At 46.5% G+C, this 23,325-nt stretch overlaps 1 protein-coding gene across 1 annotated transcript in view; it reads right to left on the reverse strand.

Annotated features, from left to right (window-relative positions):
* Window positions 1-2,071: 2,071 nt before the first annotated feature.
* SFRP1 (secreted frizzled related protein 1) overlaps window positions 2,072-23,325 on the reverse strand; it is a 41,054-nt gene continuing 19,800 nt past the window's right edge. The window contains exon 3 of the mRNA XM_081128806.1: window positions 2,072-5,595. Coding sequence (XP_080984932.1) covers window positions 5,273-5,595 — 323 coding nt within the window. The 3' untranslated portion in view covers window positions 2,072-5,272. The remainder of the gene's footprint in view (window positions 5,596-23,325) is intronic.

Genomic DNA, 23,325 nt, shown 5'->3' on the forward strand with positions numbered 1-23,325 from the left:
TCTCCAGGTGACTCTCGAGCATATTAAATTTTGAGAAGCACTCCTTGGAGAGCCAGGTATACCCAGCTCTAAAGGAGTTAGGCTCAGTCCCTCCCTCATGTACTAACTGGCCTCTATTAACTAATGCCCAGTAAGAATAGCTCAGAAAACTTCAGAAGGGGCTGCAGCAATATGAAGTGTGTGGATATGGGAAAGGGAAATACCCAAAAAAAATCTTTGTCTCATTCCCAGCCAATTAAGTCCTACTAGAATGTTTTGCAAAGTAAGACCCAGTGGACTGCGGGGTCCTAGAGCGCCAGTTCTAAGTTCAGAGTCCAGGGCCCCGTGGCAAACAATCTGGACCCAAATGTCTGCAGGGTAGAAGCCAGAAATTGCATGTTAGCTAGTTCCCCTTGGGGATACACACTAAGATTTAAGATTCTCCCTACTTCCTTTGATTACTACTGGATGATGGGTACAGATTTTCTCTCTCAGGAGCAAAAGTGAAATGATGGCACTTCTGGATTCATGGTGGGGAAATGGCGTTAGAAGTAAGACCAGCCTAACTTGGAAACATAGTGACTGGCCCTTCATCTCTTTCTGCCTGTAAGTCGGCGAGCACCGGTGTAATTCCTTGAAGAGGCGTGGGTGCTATAGAGCTTGAAGACAAGGCTGCTGTTTTGACACTGCCAGCATCCTAGACACAAGGTGCAAGCAGTCCTGACCCTTGGACACCCCAAACTCCGGGGCTACTCCAGCAGCTGAAGCCAAGATGCCCTTGTACACATTTCATTCTTCTGCTGATGTTAAAAGATAAATTCAAACAGCAATGGGAAACCATGGGTCATGGTGGTAGGGCTTCAGTGGAGTGACCATGACATCCACACCCAGCCTAAAATACATTTTCCTTCTTTTTGTCTTTAAATATGTTTTTATTGATTTTTTTTTTTTAGAGAGAGAGGAAGGGAAAGGAATAGAAACATCGATGAGAGAGAAACAATTGGCTGCCTCCAGTGCTCCCCCCACTAGGGATTGAGCCCGCAACCTGGGTATGTGCCCTGACTGGGAATCGAACCAGTGACCTCTTGGTTCATTGGTCAACACTCAACCACTGAGCCACAGAAGCCATTCATTTTCCTTATTAACCACAGGGGAACTGAAAGGAAATGCTAATAGTTTCCTTGGCTGGGCTAGTTCACCAGTCAGGTACACTAGATGAGGAAATCTTTCCATACTGGAGCACAACATTAATGGAATTTTTACAAGTCTCCATACGATGACTGAAAAAGTGTCTCTGTGCTTAGGTGTGGTTTTGTGTGATGGAGTATTTCCTCACTTCTAGATAAAGCTGCCAGTTGTCTGAGGTTTGGAAGTGCCTTGTTAGTCAGGGAATGACATCAACTGAAGCTGTCACTGTAATTGCTTACAGAATTACAAGTCACACTGAACAATTCCTTAGGCAATAAGTATATAACCTAATATGAAACAGCATGTGCCTGGCAAAGGCCACACTCTGGGTCCAAAGGGAAGTTCAGTGGTAAGTCAGACGTCATTCCCACAAGACTAGGACTTGGGAGACCTGAGTTCTAGTTCCAGCAACACCATTGACCTAGGAGCCCCAAACTCTTTAGGAAATCCTAGCCACCTCTCATCTTAGTTTCTCCATCTGTAAATTACAAGGGTCTCCTCTAAGGTCTCATGGGAGTCTAAGATTCCAGATACCAAAGAGTTTTCAAATTTTAGTCAGTAATTTTAACATTGAATTGGCCAGAGCAGCAAGAGCATTTAAAAGCAGAAGAAACTCAGGCAGGGTTGAAAAATAGATTCTCGCAGAGCAAGTATTTAACCGTCTTTCTGATCTGAAACACACACAGCCAGGAGAAACACTCCTAGAAGCTATTCATGGGAGCAGAAGGTAAACGTCGGATGCGGGTGAGGGTGCTTCTCCAGCCCACTCATGCCCAGCTACTTCTTGAAAGCTATTTAATTGAGACCAGAAACATCACGGAAAAAAAATCAGGAGTGGGGTATGTGTGCAGTGGAAGAGGGTGAATGGTGTATCGTTGGGGGAAAAAAGTCACAACTCACATGATCATTGATTAATTGAGTGATTTTAGTCAAGTGAATATTGATACATGGCAGGAAAAGCATGAAAATAAAATGAACACATACGGGAATTACTATTAACATAAGTGATAACATCAAAACATCTGGTAAAATGCAGTTAAAAAACACACACAAATGAAATGGAATGTAAAACATTTTCACAGTATTCAAAGCTTTTGTAGAAGATTTAGATTCTAAAAGAGGAGTGCTACAGGAAAGAACTAGAGGAAATAAGAATTTTGCCTGTGTCCTATGTATCTGCTGGTGACAGGTCAGAATGGCCAGTACATTATTCCATGGGAGTTACCTAAGGTGTGCTTCTAGAACAGATCGCCTAAGCCCATCACACCTGTGGAGTTACAACAGGGCAACAGTTACCTGGAGTCTGGTGAGAAACACAGATTCTAGGCTTGAGGAAAGGTGTTTCTGTAATTTACAGATGCAAGTGAAAACTGGAGCTCTGACTGGAGTCTGCCTTGGTGTTAATTCGGTGGCACCAAGAGCCAAGTGTTATACAGGATATTCTAAAAGTAAAGTATTCTTGGAATTCTCACCTCCCTTTCTATCTTCTAAGATAACCACTAATATCTGTCAAAGGTTGAGCTGAGTCCTGTCAATGACCTAGCAGGATTCTACCCAGAATGATTATCTGAAACCTTTACAAATATGACCTTTGCACTAGCAATAATTACCAATCACATACACACCTCCTCTTTTGGAAACCAACGACCAAGCCAATGAGTCTGCACATTGGTTTTGTTATAGCCTTTGTTCAGCAAAACAAAGGTTTGTGATAACAATGCAGCTTTGGGCCCTGAAATTTTCATGTGTTATAGACAGAGCTGGTGGGTGCCTCAAACTCACTGTAAAACTCAAAGTCCTGGGATGCTGTGGTTGGGGTAAAAACTGCAACTGCAGTTCATATTTCCAATTTACTTTGAACTTTTTCTGAAAATGTCACCTTCTACCTGAGAATTCCCATTTAGGGAGTTGCACAGCACGGCCACCTATTATTTTTCCATAATCTCTCTGAAATAACTGCTAATACCCCACACAAACCCCTCTCCCAAGGCCCCTGCTTTGGAATGAGGGTCCTGTTGCATGATGCTCTCGGTCAAGACAAGCAGATACATCAGGTACAAACGTTCAACGAACACTTGAGTGAATCAACCAAAACTAAGACCCAGATCCATGCACTCGTGAAACTGCTCTGAATTTCAGTTGACAATAGGAAAGTAGGATATTTCTAATTAACTAATATATATACACATTTTAAAAAACCATCCTAAATTACAGGCAAATCACTTAACATCCCCAACACTTTATGATTAAAGGTCAGAGAGAACCAAAAAAAGGTGTTAAAATGATGGGATCACTAATTATGAGAGGTTAATTACATCAGGATAGCCCTCAGGTAGGTAACAAAGTTGGCAGCTGGTTTTCAGGCTGGAGTCTTCAGAAGTTAACAGCATGTTCCACTGTCTCTGTGTCAGTCCAGGGCACGCGGGTAACACTAGCTTGCCTCCCTGCAGCACCCACGTTGGGTATAACCATTCGCCCAGAGGGACAATCACTAAAGTCCTCGAGGTGTTACAGAGAATTAAGAATCAGGCTTGGGAAGAAATTAACATTGACTGTTTAGAATTGCTTCCTATACACTGAACCAGAGAAATGAAGTTGCTTAAGCAAAACAGTTTATGTACATCACTTATTAAACACAAGGGCTTTGAGAAGTATCTCAGGGCACTCAGGAAAAACTGCAGAGATGTGTTGTCTTCGGAACTCTCTCCTTGGGTGGGGAGACACTTGCGGTCTAACTTTCCCTCTACAGAAATAAAAATACTTTCTTTGAATGCAGGTCAGGCTGGCTGGCAGTTCTGAATTTCTTTGACCTGTAGGCAATCAGTTTCTTTCTAGGAATCTATTTCTTCACAGGAAAGACAGGAATAGGAAGCACTGTGAGTTTTGATGAGTGTCGTGCTGGGGCCAGAGCAATCTAGGACTCCTCAGGAAAGAGGGCCCACGGCTATGCACCAGCTAAGTCCACCTCCCACCCAAAATGCCCAGCGATGGCACCACTCTGCTAGAAAGTAGCCTCAGATGCACGAGAGACCCTGGTCTTAGCACACCTTTCAAATGCTCAATGTAGACTTTTTTAAAAACCCTTGAAAAGGAAGTGGGTTTTTTGGTTGTTAGTCTTTTAAAAAATGTGAAATGAACAAACAGATGACATTAGAATACTAAGCTCTTCACCCAATTACGGTTCACCCAGACTAGCAATTTGCTGGACTGTTGTAATTTTTTTTTTTTCTTCTTTAACTATGTTTTTTGAAATCCACTAACCATGGCCTCCTGGGTCTGAAAAGCATCGTCACTCTCATGCCACGGGCCTGGTGCCACAGTGTTTCCTCTTTCTCGCACAAAGGCAGGCACATGCTGCCCTCCCCATGTGCAGGGGTTAGGTCATGACTGATGTCAACTGCCACTCACATGGCGTCTGAGACTGGCTGGTTCATAGCGAAAGACAAGCCCATGGGCAGGAAGGGCAGGCGTGGCCTCCCGTTGCTTTTGCTGTTGCTTACTGTGCTGTGCTTTTCTTCCCTGCATCCTCTGCTCTCTGGAACTGATCTTAAGTTGTAAGTGTGGCAGGTGCTTGTCTCTGTCTCAAGCAGACACAACAATTACTCTGAAACAAAAAGTAATGTGTCTTCCCAATAGTTAGAATTTCCTGCTTCCAAAGGAGTAACTGATCGACCCACAAGCAATTTGTAAAGACACAAAGAAAGGTGCAGGACTTAGTTTTTGCTGCTGTCCCTCACATTTTGCTTAATCCCTTTTCTGTGTGCGTGGAAAAATTTTCTCTTTAGTGAGCGTGTCTCTGGTTGACTATGTCTAGGGTTGATCGTGTCTCTGAGTGACTGGTTTTGCACCTCCTGTCCTCAGTGACACACTGCTCCAGACTGGAGATCATACAAGGCTTCCTAATCTAACAGGGTTTCCTTACCTGGGTGTGCAGCTTTAAATACTAGCTATACCGGGGTGTGGAGGGTAGAGTAGGGGGGCTGCAAGAGGAAAGCCAACTGGACTACAAGGTTCTCTACCCACAGAAGCGGTGAGTTCCGGCGTCTGCTCAGGCCCCATCCCTCACCCCAACCCACGGCTCCCTCCCCAACCCGCCCCAAGAGATTCATTTAAAGACCGACTGGAAAGTGGGACATTCGTGATTTTTCATTTTCTTCATGAAGTTTTTGAACTCCTTGTTTTTCTTGTCCCACTTGTGGATGGCCGTCAGCAAGTACTGGCTCTTCACCTTGCGGCCCATGATGAGGAAGTGGTGGCCGAGGTTGTCCAGCTGGTGGCAGGGGCAGTCGGCCCCGTTCTTCAGGTACAGGACCAGCTTCTTCAGCTCCTTCTTCTTGATGGGCCCCAGCTTCAGGGGCTTCTTCTTCCTGGGGACGATCTTCTTGTCACCATTTTCTTTCTTCACTTCTTTTATTTTCATCCTCAGTGCTAGAGATGGGGAGGGCGGGGGGGGGAGGGGAGAGAGGAAGCATTTTAGAACACAGCTTTTCACGTAAACCCACCACCCAAACCTGTGGCTGAAGGGGAGGGTGACATGAAAGGCAAACAGCAGGCCAAAGGAGGCCATTTTAGAAATTAAGTAGCAAGGGCCCAGTTATCCTTTATGACTGCTTCTGCTTCTTGGTTTTGTGGTACCTTCCAGTAGGTACCTCAACAGTGGCCACAAGGGCCATGAGTCTCAAGTATATTTTCAAAACCAGCTCATATTTCTCTTTTTGAAAACTTGGTGACTCAGAATAGCACACAATGCTTTAAGAGAGGAAGGGGATTATATAATCCAATATAATCCATATAATCTAATGCTTTAGACCTTTGCATTCCAAGAAAAATGTACCCTGAGGTGTGTGTTTTTAAGATATTGGTTTCATTTTTTTAACATCCAAGGGGCATGAAATTCCTCAAAAGCTGTGTCCTCTAAACAAGATGGATAGACTCTACGTGTGCACAGCCAGCGAGGGAAAGTTACAGGATGCTTCAAATTGTCATGCTCACGTGCATGAAACATCAGTGCCCACCTGCAGCATTGGAGAAATCAGGGCCCCACCAGCGTGCCTTTTAAGGAGGTTTGACACCAGATACCCCTAATGTTTTGTCAAGCGCTAATCAGCCTCTAGTGGCTGCCACCAATGTTCTCTCCACTGAGTAGACCCCAACGGAAGCAAACTCTCTTTTGACTTCCCGTTGTTAGATGAGAGCAAGTCCTGGTGAAGTCCTAAGAGGTAAACGCGGGTGATGAACTCTCAAGTCTAATCTGGTACATGGGCTTCTTCTGTTCTCAGCACATCCCCCTGCACAAAGGGAAAGCCAGCGTGTCCACCCACTCGGGCTTCTCTTTTCTTTGTCTCTACACACCCTGAGTTAACATTATTTCATTTTTTAAATTAATTTATTTTTTATCCTCAACTGAGAATATGTTTATTGATTTTTAGAGAGAGGGGAAGGGAGAGAAGAGAGAAAGAAACATTGACGTGAGAGAGAAACATTGATTGGTTGCCTCCCATATGCATGTTAACCAGGGATCGAACCCACAACGTAGGTATATGCCCTGACCAGGAATCAGACCTACAACCTCTTTGGTGCACTGTATGATGCTCCAACCAACTAAGCCACCCAACCAGGGCTGAGTTAACTTTTTTTTTTTTAACATGTTTTATTGATTTCAAAGAGAGGAAAGGAGAGGGAGAGAGAAACAGAAACATCAATGATGAGAGTCATTGACCAGATGCTTCCTATTGGGGATTTAGCCCCCATACCCAGCCCTGAGAGAGAATCGAATTATGACCTCCTGGTTCATAGGTCGGTGATCAACCACTGAGCCACACCAGCCAGGCAGTTAACATTATTTTAATGCTAACGTGTGAACCAGATGCTTTAGTGATGGCTGCACAGGGTCCCTTGATGAAGATAAATCAGTGTGGAGACAACTCTCTAAGTTGTTAGTGCATTAATACACGGCATCGCTGTAACAGTCCTAAGACCAGCCAGTCCCGATATTTCCAAAGGAGTTGGAAATCATTTTCTAGATGCTAGTCACCAGATAATTTGTACATCCTCTGAGTTCTTCTGAATTCAAAATTACTCAGCCCCCACCTTTTTAAAAGATTTTTTTAATTGCCTTTTAGAGAGAGAGGAAGGGAGAGGAGAAGAGAGAGAAAAACATCATTTTGGTGCATAAGACCACATCCAACCAACTGAGCCACACCAGCCAAGGCTCAGCCCCCTCTTCTTAATAACACAAAACTTCCACCCACACTCCATGAGGAAAGGCTTAAATCTGAACTAAATAACCACAGCTAACAATTATGAAAGCATATGGCATGCCCAGGAGTGTGCTGAGCATTTTCCACGCATTTCCTCAATGAAACCCAACAACTCCATGAGGGAGGTGCCATTATTTTCCCCAACTCACAGGTGAGAAAACTGAGGCCTAAGGGGTTAAGTCCCTAATGCTAAAGGGAAACTCATGTCTGAATGTGCACTTTTAATCACTGTGCTGCCCATGCTGACCCTATGGTTGCAAAATTCTTTATAATGAACCCAAAACGTAGAGCACTGATTAAATGGGCCATGAAAATCGGGGGGAGGAGCTCGAACTCTTCCCAGTTTCATCCACATTTCAAAATGACTTGACTTGTGAAATGGTAAAAGAGGTTGTTCTGGCAAAGGAAACGCTGCATTTATGAAGGCTTTATAACTTAATATTTAGTTGATTAGAAAACACACCCTTGGCCTAACCCAAAAACAAGGAGAAGGGGAGAAAATGTCCTAGGAACAAATCTTTAATGAATGAGTCAAAGTCAGTAAATTAAACATGTTCCCACTGCTTTCTTTTTCTTACACAAGGACTCCAGACCTTGCAGCTTACTTAACCCCATATAATACCCTAGGCCTGGTGTCACTTATGAAATGCCTCACTCCTAAGAGTGGCAGAAGGTTCAGGAACTGGGCACCGAGCAGCAGAACGCTCTCGCTGAGGATTACCATTGACCTCACAGGCTGGTCCAGGCTTCCCCGCACACGTGGGAGTGAGTTCCTTTCTTTAATTCTCCCCCAGCCCGAACCAGCCATTGCCCAGCGCCTCTGATTATGCTTTACTCCCACCCCCACCATGGACAGATGTCATGGGACCAGCAGCGGGGGGTGTAGAACAGAAAGCGGACCTTACCCCAGACGTGTCCAAACAGGCCCACACCTGGTTAAGCTTCCCTTGTTGGCTTACAAACCTTGTGCCTGGGGTTCACTTGAGAAAAGACTTCAACTGTTCTAGTCTGTGTGGCTCGCTAAATAAGAAAGGTTCTCAGCAGGGTTGAGTGAGGAACCAGCCAGAGGAGACACAGTGCTCAGGCCCAGGCAAAGTCAAGTGTCCATCCCTGCCTCCTCTCTGCCAAACAGAGCCAAGGAAAAACCACACAGAAAGGCAGCAAAGAATACTGCAGGGAGGCAATGCAGTTGGAACAATTCTCCTTTCACAAGATGCTCTAAGATGTGGCCCCGCGGTTTAAATGAGTCTCAAGCTACTTCCCAAAGTCCAAGGCTGGAAATGAAGAGCTGCCATAGAAGTGATCAATTCCATCACCGGGAGGGGTGAATGCATGCCCAGCTGACACTGTGGGCACCCTCTTTTCTGCAGAGGAGTGAGCCATCCTTTCTTAGGGTCTCACCACGTGCCGTCCTCTGTCTATGAGCACAGGAGACGGGCTGTCGGCTTGGCTTCTAATTTAATGCTCACAGCATCCACGTGAAGAATCTTCATGATTATTTATTACAATCAAGAAGGACTCAGGTTAAGCAATGAAAACACATGGCCACTGTTTGTAAGAAAGAGAATCAGAAGTAGAACCCACACCTAACCCCAGAGCCCCCGCTCTTTCCTACCACACCACCACTGGGTTTCAAATGATATTGCTTCAGTGGAAATTATCTCACTCTTCTGACTGTATTGCTTTTAATCACAACTCAAATCAAAAATTAATGGTCCTTTGCCATGACCGTGTAAAGGAATTTAGTTTACATAAGCGGGGGGACAGTGCGGGGAGGGGAAATCAAATGACGGACATGTGTTCTGCATTAGGCTCTTTATTCCTTGCCATTTGGCTCCCTTTCTTTTCTGAGGTGGGGAAAGTAGGGAAGGAGGAGGCACATATGGCCAGAAATTACTAACATCTTTCCATCTTTCAAGGGTTTATTTTAGGGATGCAGATTACCAACAATGTTTGGATAGGCGATTAGCCGTCCGAGGTTGATTTCCCTGTGCCTGTGGTTACGTGGGCAGCCCCCCACCATGCCTCATCCAGTGGCTGCTGGGACAGGGGTGGGTGCTGGCCCAGGAGCAGCCTGGGACTGATCACCTCTTCCTCCCCTCCCAGCCCCCACCCTGCTGACAGTGCCTGGCCCCCAGGGCTTACGCCCCTGGACTGTGTTCTCAGTTTGCAATGCACCTGGTGGTGGTGCACAGGGAGGAGATGCCTCAGGAGGCAGCAGCTGGTGCGGTGGAAGGAGCCCTGGGTCCTGGGTTCTAACTGTGTGACCGCAAAATCTGGTTTTGGGCTGAGTGTCTGTTTTCCATCTATAAAGTGTAGAGTGAAGTCTGCAAGCCTAGCAGTACTACTATTCGGAGGCACCATGCTGGGCAATACCAGGCAGCCAGCAAGGCTCATCTCCAGCATCCCCACACTGTGCTCATACTTTTGTCCCCTCCTGGTGAGCCACTCACATGGGGAGAAGCCACATCGGCCTCAGGCTCTTGACCTCAGCTACCTGTAGCAGCTAGACTCTGAACCAAAACAAAACAACACAACAAACAAAACAGTTCTCAGGGTATTTCTGTTGTTACTTGTTTTTAGCAACAACTTAGCATCCTTCAAGACTAGAGTATACTCCCACCATTCACCTCACCAGTCCCTGTGAGCAACAATTCAGAGACCTAGAAACTGTGAAAACCCCACATTTAGGGTTGTAATTAGGGGCTGTTTAGGTCTTTCTCAGCAATCTTAAAATAAATAATCCCTTATATTCAGGTAGGCCCTTAAAGCTTCATTCCACTTCAGTCACCTAAGCCATATTTTTTTGCTCACAAATTACAGTCCCTTGGTGTACTTCCCGTGAGGCTTGGCCATATTTCTGAGGCTGAAATGGGAACAGGAAACGCATTACATTCAAGGCAAACCCACACTCTCTTCAAAACCATCTCTTCCTCCTGACCTGCTTATACTAATGGTGCCACCACTCTTCCAACTACCTAGATAGGGTGAGTCAATGTAGGACAACTGTTAGCCAAAGGCCAGTCATTTAGACAAGGAACAATGTGGAATTGCTGCAGGAATACAAGAAAGACTTGAGGGGAAAGGTGGGGATGGGGCTGAGTTAGTAACCAGATGTGTGACTCATCTGATTACAGATAGTAGTTACAGTGAAGAGTAAAGCACAAAGACAAGAGAATGAGGGACCCCGGGGAGCACCTACACACGGGGGAGAGGAGGAAGAGTTACTGCTAAAGTCATCACAGGCACAGAGAGAAAGCCAGGCAGCCCGGTATCTCAGGAAGCACAGGGGGAAGGTGTTCTGAATGGAGAAAATGCTCCTTGATCCCAAATGCTGCAGAGTTTAAGAATAAGTGTGAGACTAGATCCCCCAGTTTGGCAATCCGGGGGTCCCTGACAACCCGTGGGAGGCCAGGATCCACAGGGGTGAGGGTGAATTCCAGAGAGCTAACAACCAGAGGGAAGTGGAAAGGAAAGGTATGCCACACTGACAACCACCAAGCTTCTGGAATGTTTGTGTAGATTTACCACTGGCCACTTCTAGCCAAACATATCAGACTGAGCACACGCAATCATTTCCACTCCTTTCTGAAGTCAGTTTAAAACTGTAGTAAAAAAACAAAACAGTTATACACACATGTAGAAAAATGGTAAAAGAAAACAAGAACGTATCAACATTTAGTGTAAGAGAAAGCAAGTGGGTGGTGGAACCTGGCTTGACAGGGAGAGGAAAAGCCGAAACCTCACTGCCAGTGAGAAACAAGTCGATCCACACTGCAGGCCTCAGAAACACCCAGGAATTGGGGCCACTGGGTGCTTCTGCACCCCATTACAGGAGTTGTGTTAAACACGGGAGCTGGTAAAATTCTGTATGAGGACACTCAGATCTACCAGCCTGGGCCATAAATCCAGGTGACTGTCCTTCACCAATTCCAGCAGCAGCCAAGAGCTTGATTCTCTACAGAAGGTGTGAACCAGACAGGCTGTGGGCATGGCTACACCAGACAGGACAGGGTGGTGAAGTGCTGCCCTAGTGGAAGTTTGCATGAACAGTCAGACCCTCAGGCCTTAGGACACTACATTTATATCCCCCAGCCAGGGAACTGAAGGGTTCCTATGTAAAGAAGCTAGTAGCCCAAAAGAAAAGACCTACAGCTCCGAAACTCTAAAATGAGGCCCCACAAAAAATAAAATAAAATGAGACCTTACAAATCATAGACCATGCATTTACACAAAGAGCTTCCAATTCAGTGCTTCACGAAATGGCCAGCCAAGGATCAGCAGGCATTTTAGGAAGCCCCTAAATGTGAGCAACAGAGACCAAAACATACAAAACGAAAAATAATAATTCAGAGATAACAGAGACAATGTAGGGAACATTAAAAAAACTTGTACAAAGATAAAATCAGATAAAATATTGCAGTCATAAAACCAGAACAGAAAGCTGTTTTAAAAAAATGTTTAGAGAACAGAAAGAGTATTTGGAATTTTAAAACATAAGAACAGAAGTAAAGAATGCAATGCAAGTACTTTAAGGTAAGGTTGAAAATATTTCCTAGGAAGCTGAACAAAATGACACAGAGATGGGAAACAGAAGAAAGATAAGATAGACGGTCAATCCAGGAGTTTCAACACCTGAATAGAAGGCATTATAGAGAGAACCAAGAAAATGAATGGGAGAAAATATCAAAGAAATAATGCAAGAAAATTTCCCAGAAATGAGGAACACGACTTCTCAAATTAAACAGCCCTGGCTCAATGAATCATAACATCTGGAACCACCAGGGATAAAGAGAACTTTTAAAATCCTCTAGAGAACGGCATCAGAATAGCATTGGATTTATCCATAGCAACACTAGAAGCTGGAAAATAATGGATCAATGCCTTTAAAATGCCTGCATTTGATACCGAGCCTATCAGTCAGCATGTGAGAGCAGAATAAAGACATCTTCAGATATTCAATGATTAAAGGAAAATTATCTCCCACATGACTTTTCTCAGGAATGTACTCTAAAAAATGCAGAACAAGATGACACAGAATTCAGAAAAACAAAGATCTCACTTAAAATAAAAGCAATGGAAGTCTTAAAATGGTTCTTCCAGAACAACTGTGTGGCAGGTTGAAAGCTCAACCAGTCCAGACTGAAACAGGAGGAAAGAAGACTCAGACAGATTACCTGCAGATAAGTTCTGGGGCTGAATTCATAATACAAACATAAGAACTGGGGACAAAAATGAGGCAATTAACAACTCAAGGAAAAACAAAAAGGTGTACAAGAAAGGAAATATAAATGCAGTACACTACATGGCTCAGCTGCAGATAACATTTATACAATTAGAAAAAATTAAACACTGAGTATGAATTTAACCAACACTGTCATATAACTTTATTGGGGAGAAGTGGGGTGATGGTGTAAAACAGGTAAATCTTTATCTTCAATAACAGAAATAAACAATGTCTAAAAATTAAAATTAAGAAATCAAATTATAACCACGTTAAATATCACCAAAAAATAGCTAAAATGATTACCTCTGGGTTGCGGGAGTTAGTAGTGGGAAGGCACAGGGCAAGGGACTGCAGTTTTTTGTTAAAAGCCTTTTATTACTATTTGACTTTTTAAACTGTACTTATTTTGAAGCAAAAAACTTAAATTTTTTAAAAGGTGTGTAGTGTCTAAATAACTTAAAATATACATGAATCTACAAAATGTGAGATCTTAAAAGAAACACAAAGATTATATTTCCAGGTCCTCCACTGCCCCTCAACTACAGCAGGTTGGCAGTAGTTAGGACTTCTTAAGGGTTATATTTGAGTAAGAATTCTGCTTTTTCCATTGATTTTGGGGGGAGAGGGTGACCTACAGATCTACTCAATCCCCATCATTCTTTAGATAAAAAAATCAATTAGTTAGAATTTTAATTATTTCCTTTGAACTGAAAGGGATGTTAAACCTAGTTCAACTGATGCTCAAAAATAACTTGTCCAAGGTCATTCAGCTGGAGGTTCCCATAGCTCTGCTGAGAACCTGCTCCCCAGCCTCTCCAGCAGAGTCCACTGCTTTATTCCATAGTTCCTCCAAGCAGAAAAGCAAGAGGGGATGAATGGTGCCTGCAAGATTCTAGGGACAACTAGACAAGCACGTGGACCCATTTTCACTAATCGGTGTTTATGAAAATTCATCCCACAGCAGATAACAGAGCACATACCCAGATTCCTAGTGACTTGCTTTTTTCCTCAATCGCTTTCTTTTGCAGAGAGGGCTAAAGTTCCCAAATAGATGATTTGAGAAGCTGGGGGGTTAGATTGGCAAACTCCATACAAAGTAGCCTATTACTGGCCCCTTGGATTAGGAGGAACCCACAGATGGGCACCTCGACATCAGCTCTGTGGCCTCAGCTCACATCCCTCATCCCACATAGAGCCTCCAGGTGAAAAAGCCTGTTCAGATAACAAGACCTCGCAAAGTAATAAAAACAGAGAGGACCCGATTTTCTACTTCTGGACCCATTTTCACAAATCTCTTGGGTGGGCATCCCTGAGGCAGAAAGCACCATCCCCAAACCCAACTGTGCATATGAAATTGGGTAACATCGCTGGGTAAGGGCTGGGTTGTGAGAAACTGCAGCCTCCTTCCAACTCACAGCAGAGGGTCTGGGCACCGTGGCGAACTGGCTTTGAGGCAGTAGGGCCAAATGAGTCCTACTGACAAAGGCCCTGCAATGGAGGCTTAACAGACCTCTCTGTTTCCAGCAGGGGCAGTGTTTGGCATCATTAATTCGTTTAGCAAAGAAAGCAGCTCGCACTTGGTCACAATAACTCAGACTCTCTCCCTTGACCACAAACCACACGCTGCATACTTACATGCATTTACTGGCTGCAGGACCTATGCTACCAAAAAAAAAAGAAAAAAAGAAAAAAAGAAAGAAAAATAAACCCCCCCAAAAAAGACTGAAAGCAGCTTTCTTTTTCTCTCATTTACAAAAACGGCAGATGTAAAAAATGCTCCTTAGTGACTTACTTAGGGCAAATTATTAATTGATGTTGCTGTTTTCTGGACCCCAGACATCTTGGGGAGATGGGAGAGGTAACGCAGGAAAATGGAGTTTGCAACTTTACAGGCCCCTCCCCAATAGACACACACACACACACACACACACACACACACACACACACGCAGCACTGATGTCAGCCAGCCAGGATCTCACTGCCTAATTGCTTGATTTCATGGATTGTGTTAAGTCCCCATTGGTTTAAGCTAATGGTGCAAAATGAAAACCCCACTTTAAGAGCAAAGAGCTGCCTGGTGTGGTTTTATTTGGGAAGACGTGTGCACTGGCAGCTCTAGCAGCAGAATGGGACAAAGAAGAGCTCTGGACCCCTCCCCTTCCAGTAAGCACTGTATCTCTCCTCCCCACCTCCCCAAGCAGGAGGCAGAAGAGAATGGCTTAAATAAAGTCAATCACTAGGATTGATTGAATCTTGGCTCCAAGTCCAGGCGAACCTGCCAAGGCAAACAGTTTTTCCTGCCGCAGGGTCACTGTTTTCCATTCCTCTCCATTCCACCCCCTACTGTTCCCACAAATGGCAAGCTGGAGTGTGGAATGGTCTCTTGGAATGAAAAAAAGTGGAGAATAGGCTTCACAACCAACAAATCGGAAAAGCCATGAGCTGTCCCTGGCTCTGAGAGAGGAGTCCTCAAACTTCAGTATCATCAGAATCACCTGGAGGACTTGTTACAAAAGCACATTGCAGAGCCACCCCCAGAGTTTCTTTTGGTAGCAATGGGGTGGGGCCCAAGAGTTAGCATTTCTGACAAGTTCCCAAGTGTTACTGAAGCAGCTGATCCAGGGACCACACTTGAGAACCACTGGTTCAGAGAGTTTGAGGGGTGGGGAGAAGGTGGGCTTTTTGATTTGTTGCCTTGGGTATTCAGTGGTGCATTCTGATGATTCTTTCTTGGATGGTGTTTAAACATGCTGGTGGCCGGGACAGCCCTCCAAACTCATGCGTGCTCAGGCTGATTTCAGCAAGACCAACATGGGCGTGTCCAAGGCCCAGCGGACCCTTGGGCGAGCTGTCGAGCACTGTTTTCAGAATTGCAGAGATCCGTGGGCCCCTATCCCTCAGTGGTGGATTCTTACAAAATCAGGAAAACAAAAGCTTTGAGAGAAAAAAAAAAAAGAGTGCACATTTCAGAGGAAAGGACTCTAAGTCCAGAGTCAGCAGAATTCAGCATTTTTGTGTAAACCTGGGTAAATCATTTTACTTCCCTGGGTCTCTGTGTAGCCATTTGGACCAGCTATTCTCTGTTTCCATCCCAGCACTCGCAATCTTTCTAAATCTTTTCCATGTCTTGAAATTCAACACAGAAACCCTAATCATACAAGGGAAAGCATCCCCCATCTCGGGTGGTAACTGCTAGCCTGGCCTACTCACATCTCCAGGGAAACTCGCTTACATAGAGCATAGCCCAGGACTAGAGGGAACACAATGGTACGAGTCTAATCCTGGTCATGAAGCTGTCTAAACTCAAAGACAGCCCCAGAAAAGCAAGAGACACAGTCCAACCATGGTGGAGTATCAGGAGTGTTCCCATTTGACAGATGGGAGAAGAGGCCTGGGGTGTGCCCTGACCCATTGGCTGGCCCCAGGCCCTGAGCTGGGATATCCCTGAAGAAGGGCCTTAAAAACGCGCAGCAGGCACATCTCAGCTCTTATCTCTCTCTTTTTATTTATTTATTTTTTTGAGAGAGAGGAAGGGAGAGAGAGGAACGTCTATCAGTTGCCTCCTGCACACGCCCAGACTGGAGATCGAACTTGCAACCTGGGTATGTGCCCTGATCGGGAATGGAACCTGCCACCTTTCGGTGAATGGAACGACACTCCAACCAACTGAGCCACACCGGCCAGGGCTTGTCTCCCTTTTTTATTTCTTACTTGATCCCTCTGAAGGCAGAGGGTGCACTCCAGACTAAATTTGCATTTTCCTACCCATCCTTCTGACAAAGCTACAGGTCATCTTCTCCCTGAAGCCTTCCTGGCCTGGTCCAGCCATGCCCAAGGAAAAGGGCTTCATTCTAGGTATAAAGGGATTCAGAGAGGGACGCCCCTTTCTGAGCCATCACGGACTTCTCAAAAGTACCAAGTAAGAACACAAAAGAGAAGCCTATGTCCCAAATCCTTCATTCCACCCATCACAGGATTCTCTCTGAAGCAGAAACAGAGGTCTCATCATAGAGCTCAGCCACCCCACCCTTGGTATTAAGGTTCTTCCTACTGATCCACATTTCTGACCCTACATATCTATCCAACTTGCTGCACTTGCATTTTGTTTCATGTCTTCAGCCTTTCAGGGTTTTATGTAAACAGCAGGGAGACTAGGAAGACTGAGTTGCCTTAGCAGCCTGCCCAACTCTGGCACTTGGCAGGCACCAAGGTCCAGTGTGAGCCTGGGCCACAATAGACACCCCCCTGTCCAGGAGATGGGGCAGTGCCCGGTTTCACTACAAAGTCCCAGGAAGGGTGGACAGTGCACATGTGGCTGTCCTCTCTCCCACCCAGCCAAGCCCCGCTGGAAACAGACCTGTGACTCTCTAATCTCATTGTTCTTCATCCTACGCCCAAGAGTAAGGCTTCCGACTACTTCACAGGTAAGAGCACTGCCAAATTTCAATCCTTGTTTTTCATTATGTGACCTTTGACAACATGTACTCCCTGGCCTGTTTTTTCCTCTCTTTCTGCCATTTAGATTTCAATATCTTTAGTTCTTGAGCTTCAGGACACAGCCACATCTTTTGCTTCTTTTCTTTGCTCTCACAAAAAGTATGCTACCTGGACACAAGTTAGAATTAGAGAGACTAGTGGGTGGCAATCACCTATATCTCCTCTTGTCCCCTCTTAAAAGTCTGTGGGTTCTCCCTGTGAAATGTGAATGGAATGATCTGTAGGCCTTTCTCCTGGAAATATGTCAAGTCCCCCATGTCAGACAGACCTGCTGGTGGACAGGAAACCGAGTGAAACTGTCCTTGGGAAGACAACCAACAGGCACCAGGTGGCTTTTTCAGCTGTTCTCAAGCTTTACTTAAAACGATCCAATGTAGGTATCAGAAGGTCAAACCAAAATCAGCAGCTGAGCTTGTAAAAACCTCCCAGATCAACACTATTTTTCTAGAAAGAAAAAGAAATTCATTCCTCCAATTTTCTTTTATCTATTGATTAGTTCAAATAATATAGAGTTGATTAGCATTTGTTCCTTTGCTCAGACTGACTGCTCTGGACACAGGTGTCCTAGTGGGGCCACAGCACAACTGGTGACAGCACCCACCTGCCTCCAACACCATCATGATCACCTGTTAGCATGAGAGCGGAGGAACTCTCTGGAAAAAATAGAACACTACGATTTGCAGTGAGTGGGATCCACACATACGCCTACAGGAACTTTCGAGAGTCACATCACTGAGAGGGCGTGAAGCCACTGGAGACACCCAGGAGGAATGAAAGTCTGGCTCATTAGTCCAGACTCAGAAGCAGGACCCAAAGGAAGGAAGGAATCGTGGCTCTGGGTACAGCACAGTGGCTACTGTGTGCACCAGCCACACTGGGGAGAAAATGTGCTTTGGAAAGATGCTCAAGAGCTGTCTCACTGCAGGCTGTGCCACATCAGGACCAGGTACCCCTGTGTAGGGCTCCTGCCCCAGGGCACTCCTGTGCGTCTCTGAGCACTGGGAGCCCCAGCCCAAGCACAGTCTTCTGCAGTGACTACCACCAAGTCTTGAGTGGGCAGCGAAGCCAACAAAGGCAGGCTACCTGGCTAGCAGGTCCTCGGTTTGGATAGAAATGGTATCCTCTGGACCCACAGGCAGCCAGGTCAGGGGACATTTGGTAAAGGCCCCAATGTTCCATTCAGGATGAAAGTATAGGGTGTGTGTCATCGGCTAACCCAGCCCTTCTTCCCTGAGGTCACATACCCAGTTACTTAAAAGAGTATCTGATGTGCCCAGGCCAACCCACTCCAGGTCCCCTCCTCTTCCAACCCAGCGGCCCGTGTTGACGGCTTTTCTATAATGGAATTCAGGGTAAAATTTTCTTTGAAGAAAAGTTCTGTTTCATGGCATGTATGTTTGAAGATCGATAACTTAGGACACAGAAGCACAGAGTCTTAGAGTGGAATGGGCTTTAAGAGGCCATCTAGCCAAAGTCTCGTTTCAGAGATCAGAAAACAGAGGAAATGAGGACCACAGTCTCAGCTGTCAGCACTGATCAGGAGCTAAAGCCTGGAATCCAAGTCCCTGTGGCCATCCTGTTCCCCCTCGTTCCCCAAGCACGAGTCCCTCTTGTGTCTGTCCTTCCCACATACACACTCCGAGTTGATCCCCCAGCCTCCCAGGCTCCAGCCCCATGTGCTCACACAGCCGCCCTCTCCCTATTCCAATGCCAGAACAAAATGCCAACAACGAGAAAACTGAGCTGCATCCAGGCTGGAGTACAGCCCCAGCTCACTATCATATAAGTCGCCTCCTGCAAGAAATGTGGCTGTGGTGAAAGGGAAAAGCTGGGGGGTCCCACCCCCTTCAGGGAGAACCTGGGAAGTGCTGCCCGGCCCTTTGCACTGGCCCAGGACCACCCATCAGATAAAACAACAGGCTTTAGCCCCACTCTCAATCCCCTCCAATTCAGGAAACTCTTACTGAGCAATCCTGGGGCCTGTGCAGGTGAGTCCCCAACCTATCTTCCTCTGACGAGCATTTTGGAGAGAGACTAACACAGAAGGATGTGCTCCTGTCAGCTTACTCATTAGAGAGCAGCCCCAGAAATGGGCTCCTGGACCTCACACCACCAGGCAATCGGACCTGGGGGATGCCAGTGATCCCCCCCGGCCACTTCAGAAGGAGCTCTCTGTTGTGTCCTGTGCCGGAGTTTCCCGGGGTGTGGGCCCCCCAGGGACCCCCATGCTGAGGACTCCATGGGAAGCACACAGACAGCTTCTCAACTCCAGCCTGGGGTTCTCTTTCTCAGGAACCCAGAGAGCGAGGCAGGAGTCAGAGTTTTTCGCTGGCCCAGACCAGATTCAGCTCACCAATCGACTCCCAGAGAGCAGCAGGACAGGGGGACCTGGACAGAACGATGCGCAGAAGAAAAGGCAAGTGCCCAGCTCTTTGCTAGGCTTGACTGTTCTCCACTGGAGTAATCATTCAAACAAGGAAACCTGCCAGGAGACACATTAAGCCTGTAAGAAAAGACGGCTGCAGGCAAAGAGCTGTCAGTCAGGCAGAAAAATCAGCAACACAATCTATTGATTCTTCTCCTTTGCCAGTGAAGGGGCAGCCCCATGCTCGGCATTCTCGCTGCCCTCCCCCATCACACACAGTTATACAACTGTGAAGGCAAAAAGGGATTTTTTTTAAAAGTCACCAAGAAAACTGATACCAGGGAGTGGGGGGTAGACCAGATGGTCTTGCTTGTATGAAGGAAAGGGCAGGACAGGGGGAGAGGAGAAGAGGGAGGCCCGGCCTGGGGCCTGCACTTCATTCCATATCTGTGGGATCTCCTCTCTGGCAACTGGAGGACCATTCCCCAAGAGTCATAACCACCAGGATGCTCCAAGCCATCTGGTCTTCATCACGAAGACACACAATTAGGAATGAATTCGAGATTCTGCTTTTGCGCACCTAGGAACCGGCCCTCTCCTGGCTGAGTGGGTCTACAGGAGAGGTTGGAACTGAATAGAAACACATTTCAGAGGTGGCATTCCATGTTGCTGGGTGATCTAGTGACCTGGGGACCCTGATTTATTACCCCACCTTCCTCAGGAAAATAACCTGATATTCCCATGGGAAAGAAGGTTCATCCACCAACACAGTCACCTTCCGGGTGGAAAGCAAATAGCAAGTGCTCCATAAATCACTGAATCATGGAATCTGCAGGGTTGGAAAGGACCATAGATAGGGTCATGCCTTCTGAATTCTTCCCAAATACAAGCCATTCAGGTATCACAGGCAAGAGATCATCTAGCCTTTGAACAGCTCCTGTGGTGGGGACCCTACTACCTTGTTGATCAAGGTTTTATTTCTTCACCAAGCCAGGTTCTACCAGAGCCACACAGAACAAGTCTTCCCTTTGCTGGACTAGACAGTGTCAACTCTCTTGACTACTGTCCCCCTCAACACTTGTAGTCCTGAGAGGCAGATTTCTTTAGACACACAGGCTTATCCATCGGAGGGACGACATGGGAGAATCACCAGGCCCCTTAGAAAGTGGGAAACATCCAACCTACTGTGCAACACGTACATCTAGGAACGGTGCTTGGCAGCTCAGTGTCTGACACCTCACAGCTCTTGTACACAAAATACCTGCCATCATGGGCCAAAAGGAGGCTGAACACTCATTCTACACATGGTATCAGTGTAGAGGAACAGTACAGAGTGCCAGTGGAAGCACCAGATCACTCCCAGATGCGACATGCCTGCACCAGGACCTGCAATGGCCATTGGCCCCTTTGGGGGCCAGGTAGGCACAAGATGCAGGCCTCGATTTTCCATGTTCCTCTCCCACCCCATGGTTTTGGACCTCAGTCTTCTGGTAATATGTGCTCCCTGTGAGCCCCGAGATGCTTAGGAGTTAGATTGGCCTATATTTTAATAACCTCTAAAACTACAAGCTCCTCCGAAAGAAGCATCATTGTCACTACCCTGGTTCAGATTTGTTGTGACTGTAAAAATGCACTCACCCTTTATTTGTCCTTTTTAAAGAAAGCCAAGTGTGTGTTTATGCTATAAATGCTTTAGGGGGAAAATGGCCATGCTGGGCATGGTGACAGCCTCTGCTCAACAGGAAGCCTTTCTGGGGATGCCAAGTGAAGCTGAAGATGGCACCTGTAATTGGCTGCCAGGGGGTAACTTAGATGAGAATTTGCACTTCATGCTTTCCAGGACACTTAGCATCTCATGGGTCTACATACCAGCTCCAAGAAGTATGCATAAGTATCCCTATTTGCTGGTGAGAAAACTGAGTGTAGAGAACTAAACTTGGCCTAATTCTCACGGTTGGTAAATTGTGGAGCTGGAATTAAAACTTGATTGTGAAATTTAGATAGTGCTCCTTAGAAATCATGTGCTCCACGCTTCCAAACTGCTTTCCCATGAGGCTGTGTGCTCTCCATGCAGGCGAAGAGGGTCCTATGCCCTCCATCCCTGGGTTTCTGGGTTAACACAGGGGAGAGCAAGAACCTCGGGACAAGGTCAGGAGAGGGAGCCCAAATGTGGACCCAGTCCAAAGAGCTGAGGACAGGATGCCTAGCGCCCACAGGCACTGCCCGGGGATGCTCACCTACAATATAACAATACAACCCCAACTCCACCTCCACCTCGACTCTTCAGGGAGGGTATCCAACTTACTTGTCCTCTGCTGCACACTCTGAGACACCAGCTTCTCCTCCACAGGTGCCTTTGATGGGTGCCAAGTGTTCCGGAGTGAACACTTCTGGGGAGCAGGGAGGTGCCCACAAAGATATTCTATCAAGAAACCACATCGCAGAGATTTTGCAGAATAAAACTGTATAATTTCAGGGCTGGAAGGAGCCTTAGAGTTCACCTAGGGTGACCCCTTCAATTTGCTTAAGGCAACAGGCTCAGAGGCTTGAACACATTGGCCCAAGTCACAAAACTGTCCTGAAATCAGACCCCAGGACAGTCCTGAAATCAGACCCCAGGACTCCGGAATTTGTGTCATTGTCCATCACATCACATCTCCTTGCACAGAAGTTTTTATTTTTGTTTTGTGACAGGTGGTAAACTGAGTCACGGAGCGGTTAAGTGGCTTGCCAGAGCTGACACAGGAGGTGGTCGAACCAGGCCTTGACCTCAGGTTGGTGTGACTACTGGGGCCACGCATGTTCTTTCTGCCCTACTTGGTAAATCCCTGGGATTACAGCATGCCCTTTATGACAATTCCCACTAACCACTGGAATCTGCTAAGGAAGTGCCTCCTGCCCAGAGAACCAGCAGTTCTAAATGGACTTGCTGCAAACTCTAAAACCTAAACAAAATAGGCCAAGTTGGTATCTGGAGTAATAAACAAAACACCAAGGCTGTAGGAAGTGTTCCCCAGACTTACAAGATGGGTCTGCATAAAGACGAGCTGCAGAGAGATCTTTATGGGCTTCTCTAGAGCCTTCCTGATCCCGGGGGAATCAAGACCACGTTCAGAAGGCCCCTCCGAAGCGATGGAGGAAGAACGAAGCCTCTGACCTCACCAGGAGAGACTAAGCACCTGAGAGGCCAGGGCAGCGGTAAGAGGCGTGTTCCCATTAATTGTGCAAGCAGCTGTCTGCCATGCTTGTGCTTGCCAGGCAGATATGCTGAGCACACAGATAGATAATCACATGTGTGTGCACATGCACATGGCCCACTGTACCACACGGCTACACACATATGTGTACACCCACAGCTCAGAACCTACCCATACACACACAGACATAAACACACACAAGTCACACATGCACCCCAGCTGAGGCCTCTCCCCCTGTCCTGTACTATAGCCACAGCCTCTCTTGGCTCTCTCCTCCAAAAAACCCCAGACACCTGAGCTGATCCAGCCCCTCAGGCCCTGACCAGTCCAGCGATTACAGGGCTGGCTCCAGAAGCACTGTGCTTACTGCCTGCCTGGGCCACTAACAAGGTCTGGAGAGAAAAGTCAGGGCAGTTTATGACAGCCCCTAATGACGACTGCTCTTGGTAATGACCAGCTCTGCGGTGACCCAACTCTGAGTTGATTACAAGCTCTGGCTCCTGCTCCACACACCCAGAACAAAGGTTTCCCAGGGCCCTGACCGCAGCAGATGGCCCCCTGCCCTGGCTGCCCAGGCCACGTGCTGACCTCATCAGACAGGCTTCAGGAGCT

Source organism: Miniopterus schreibersii, assembly GCF_964146895.1.
Source record: "Miniopterus schreibersii genome assembly, chromosome: 2".
NCBI lineage: Eukaryota > Metazoa > Chordata > Mammalia > Chiroptera > Miniopteridae > Miniopterus > Miniopterus schreibersii.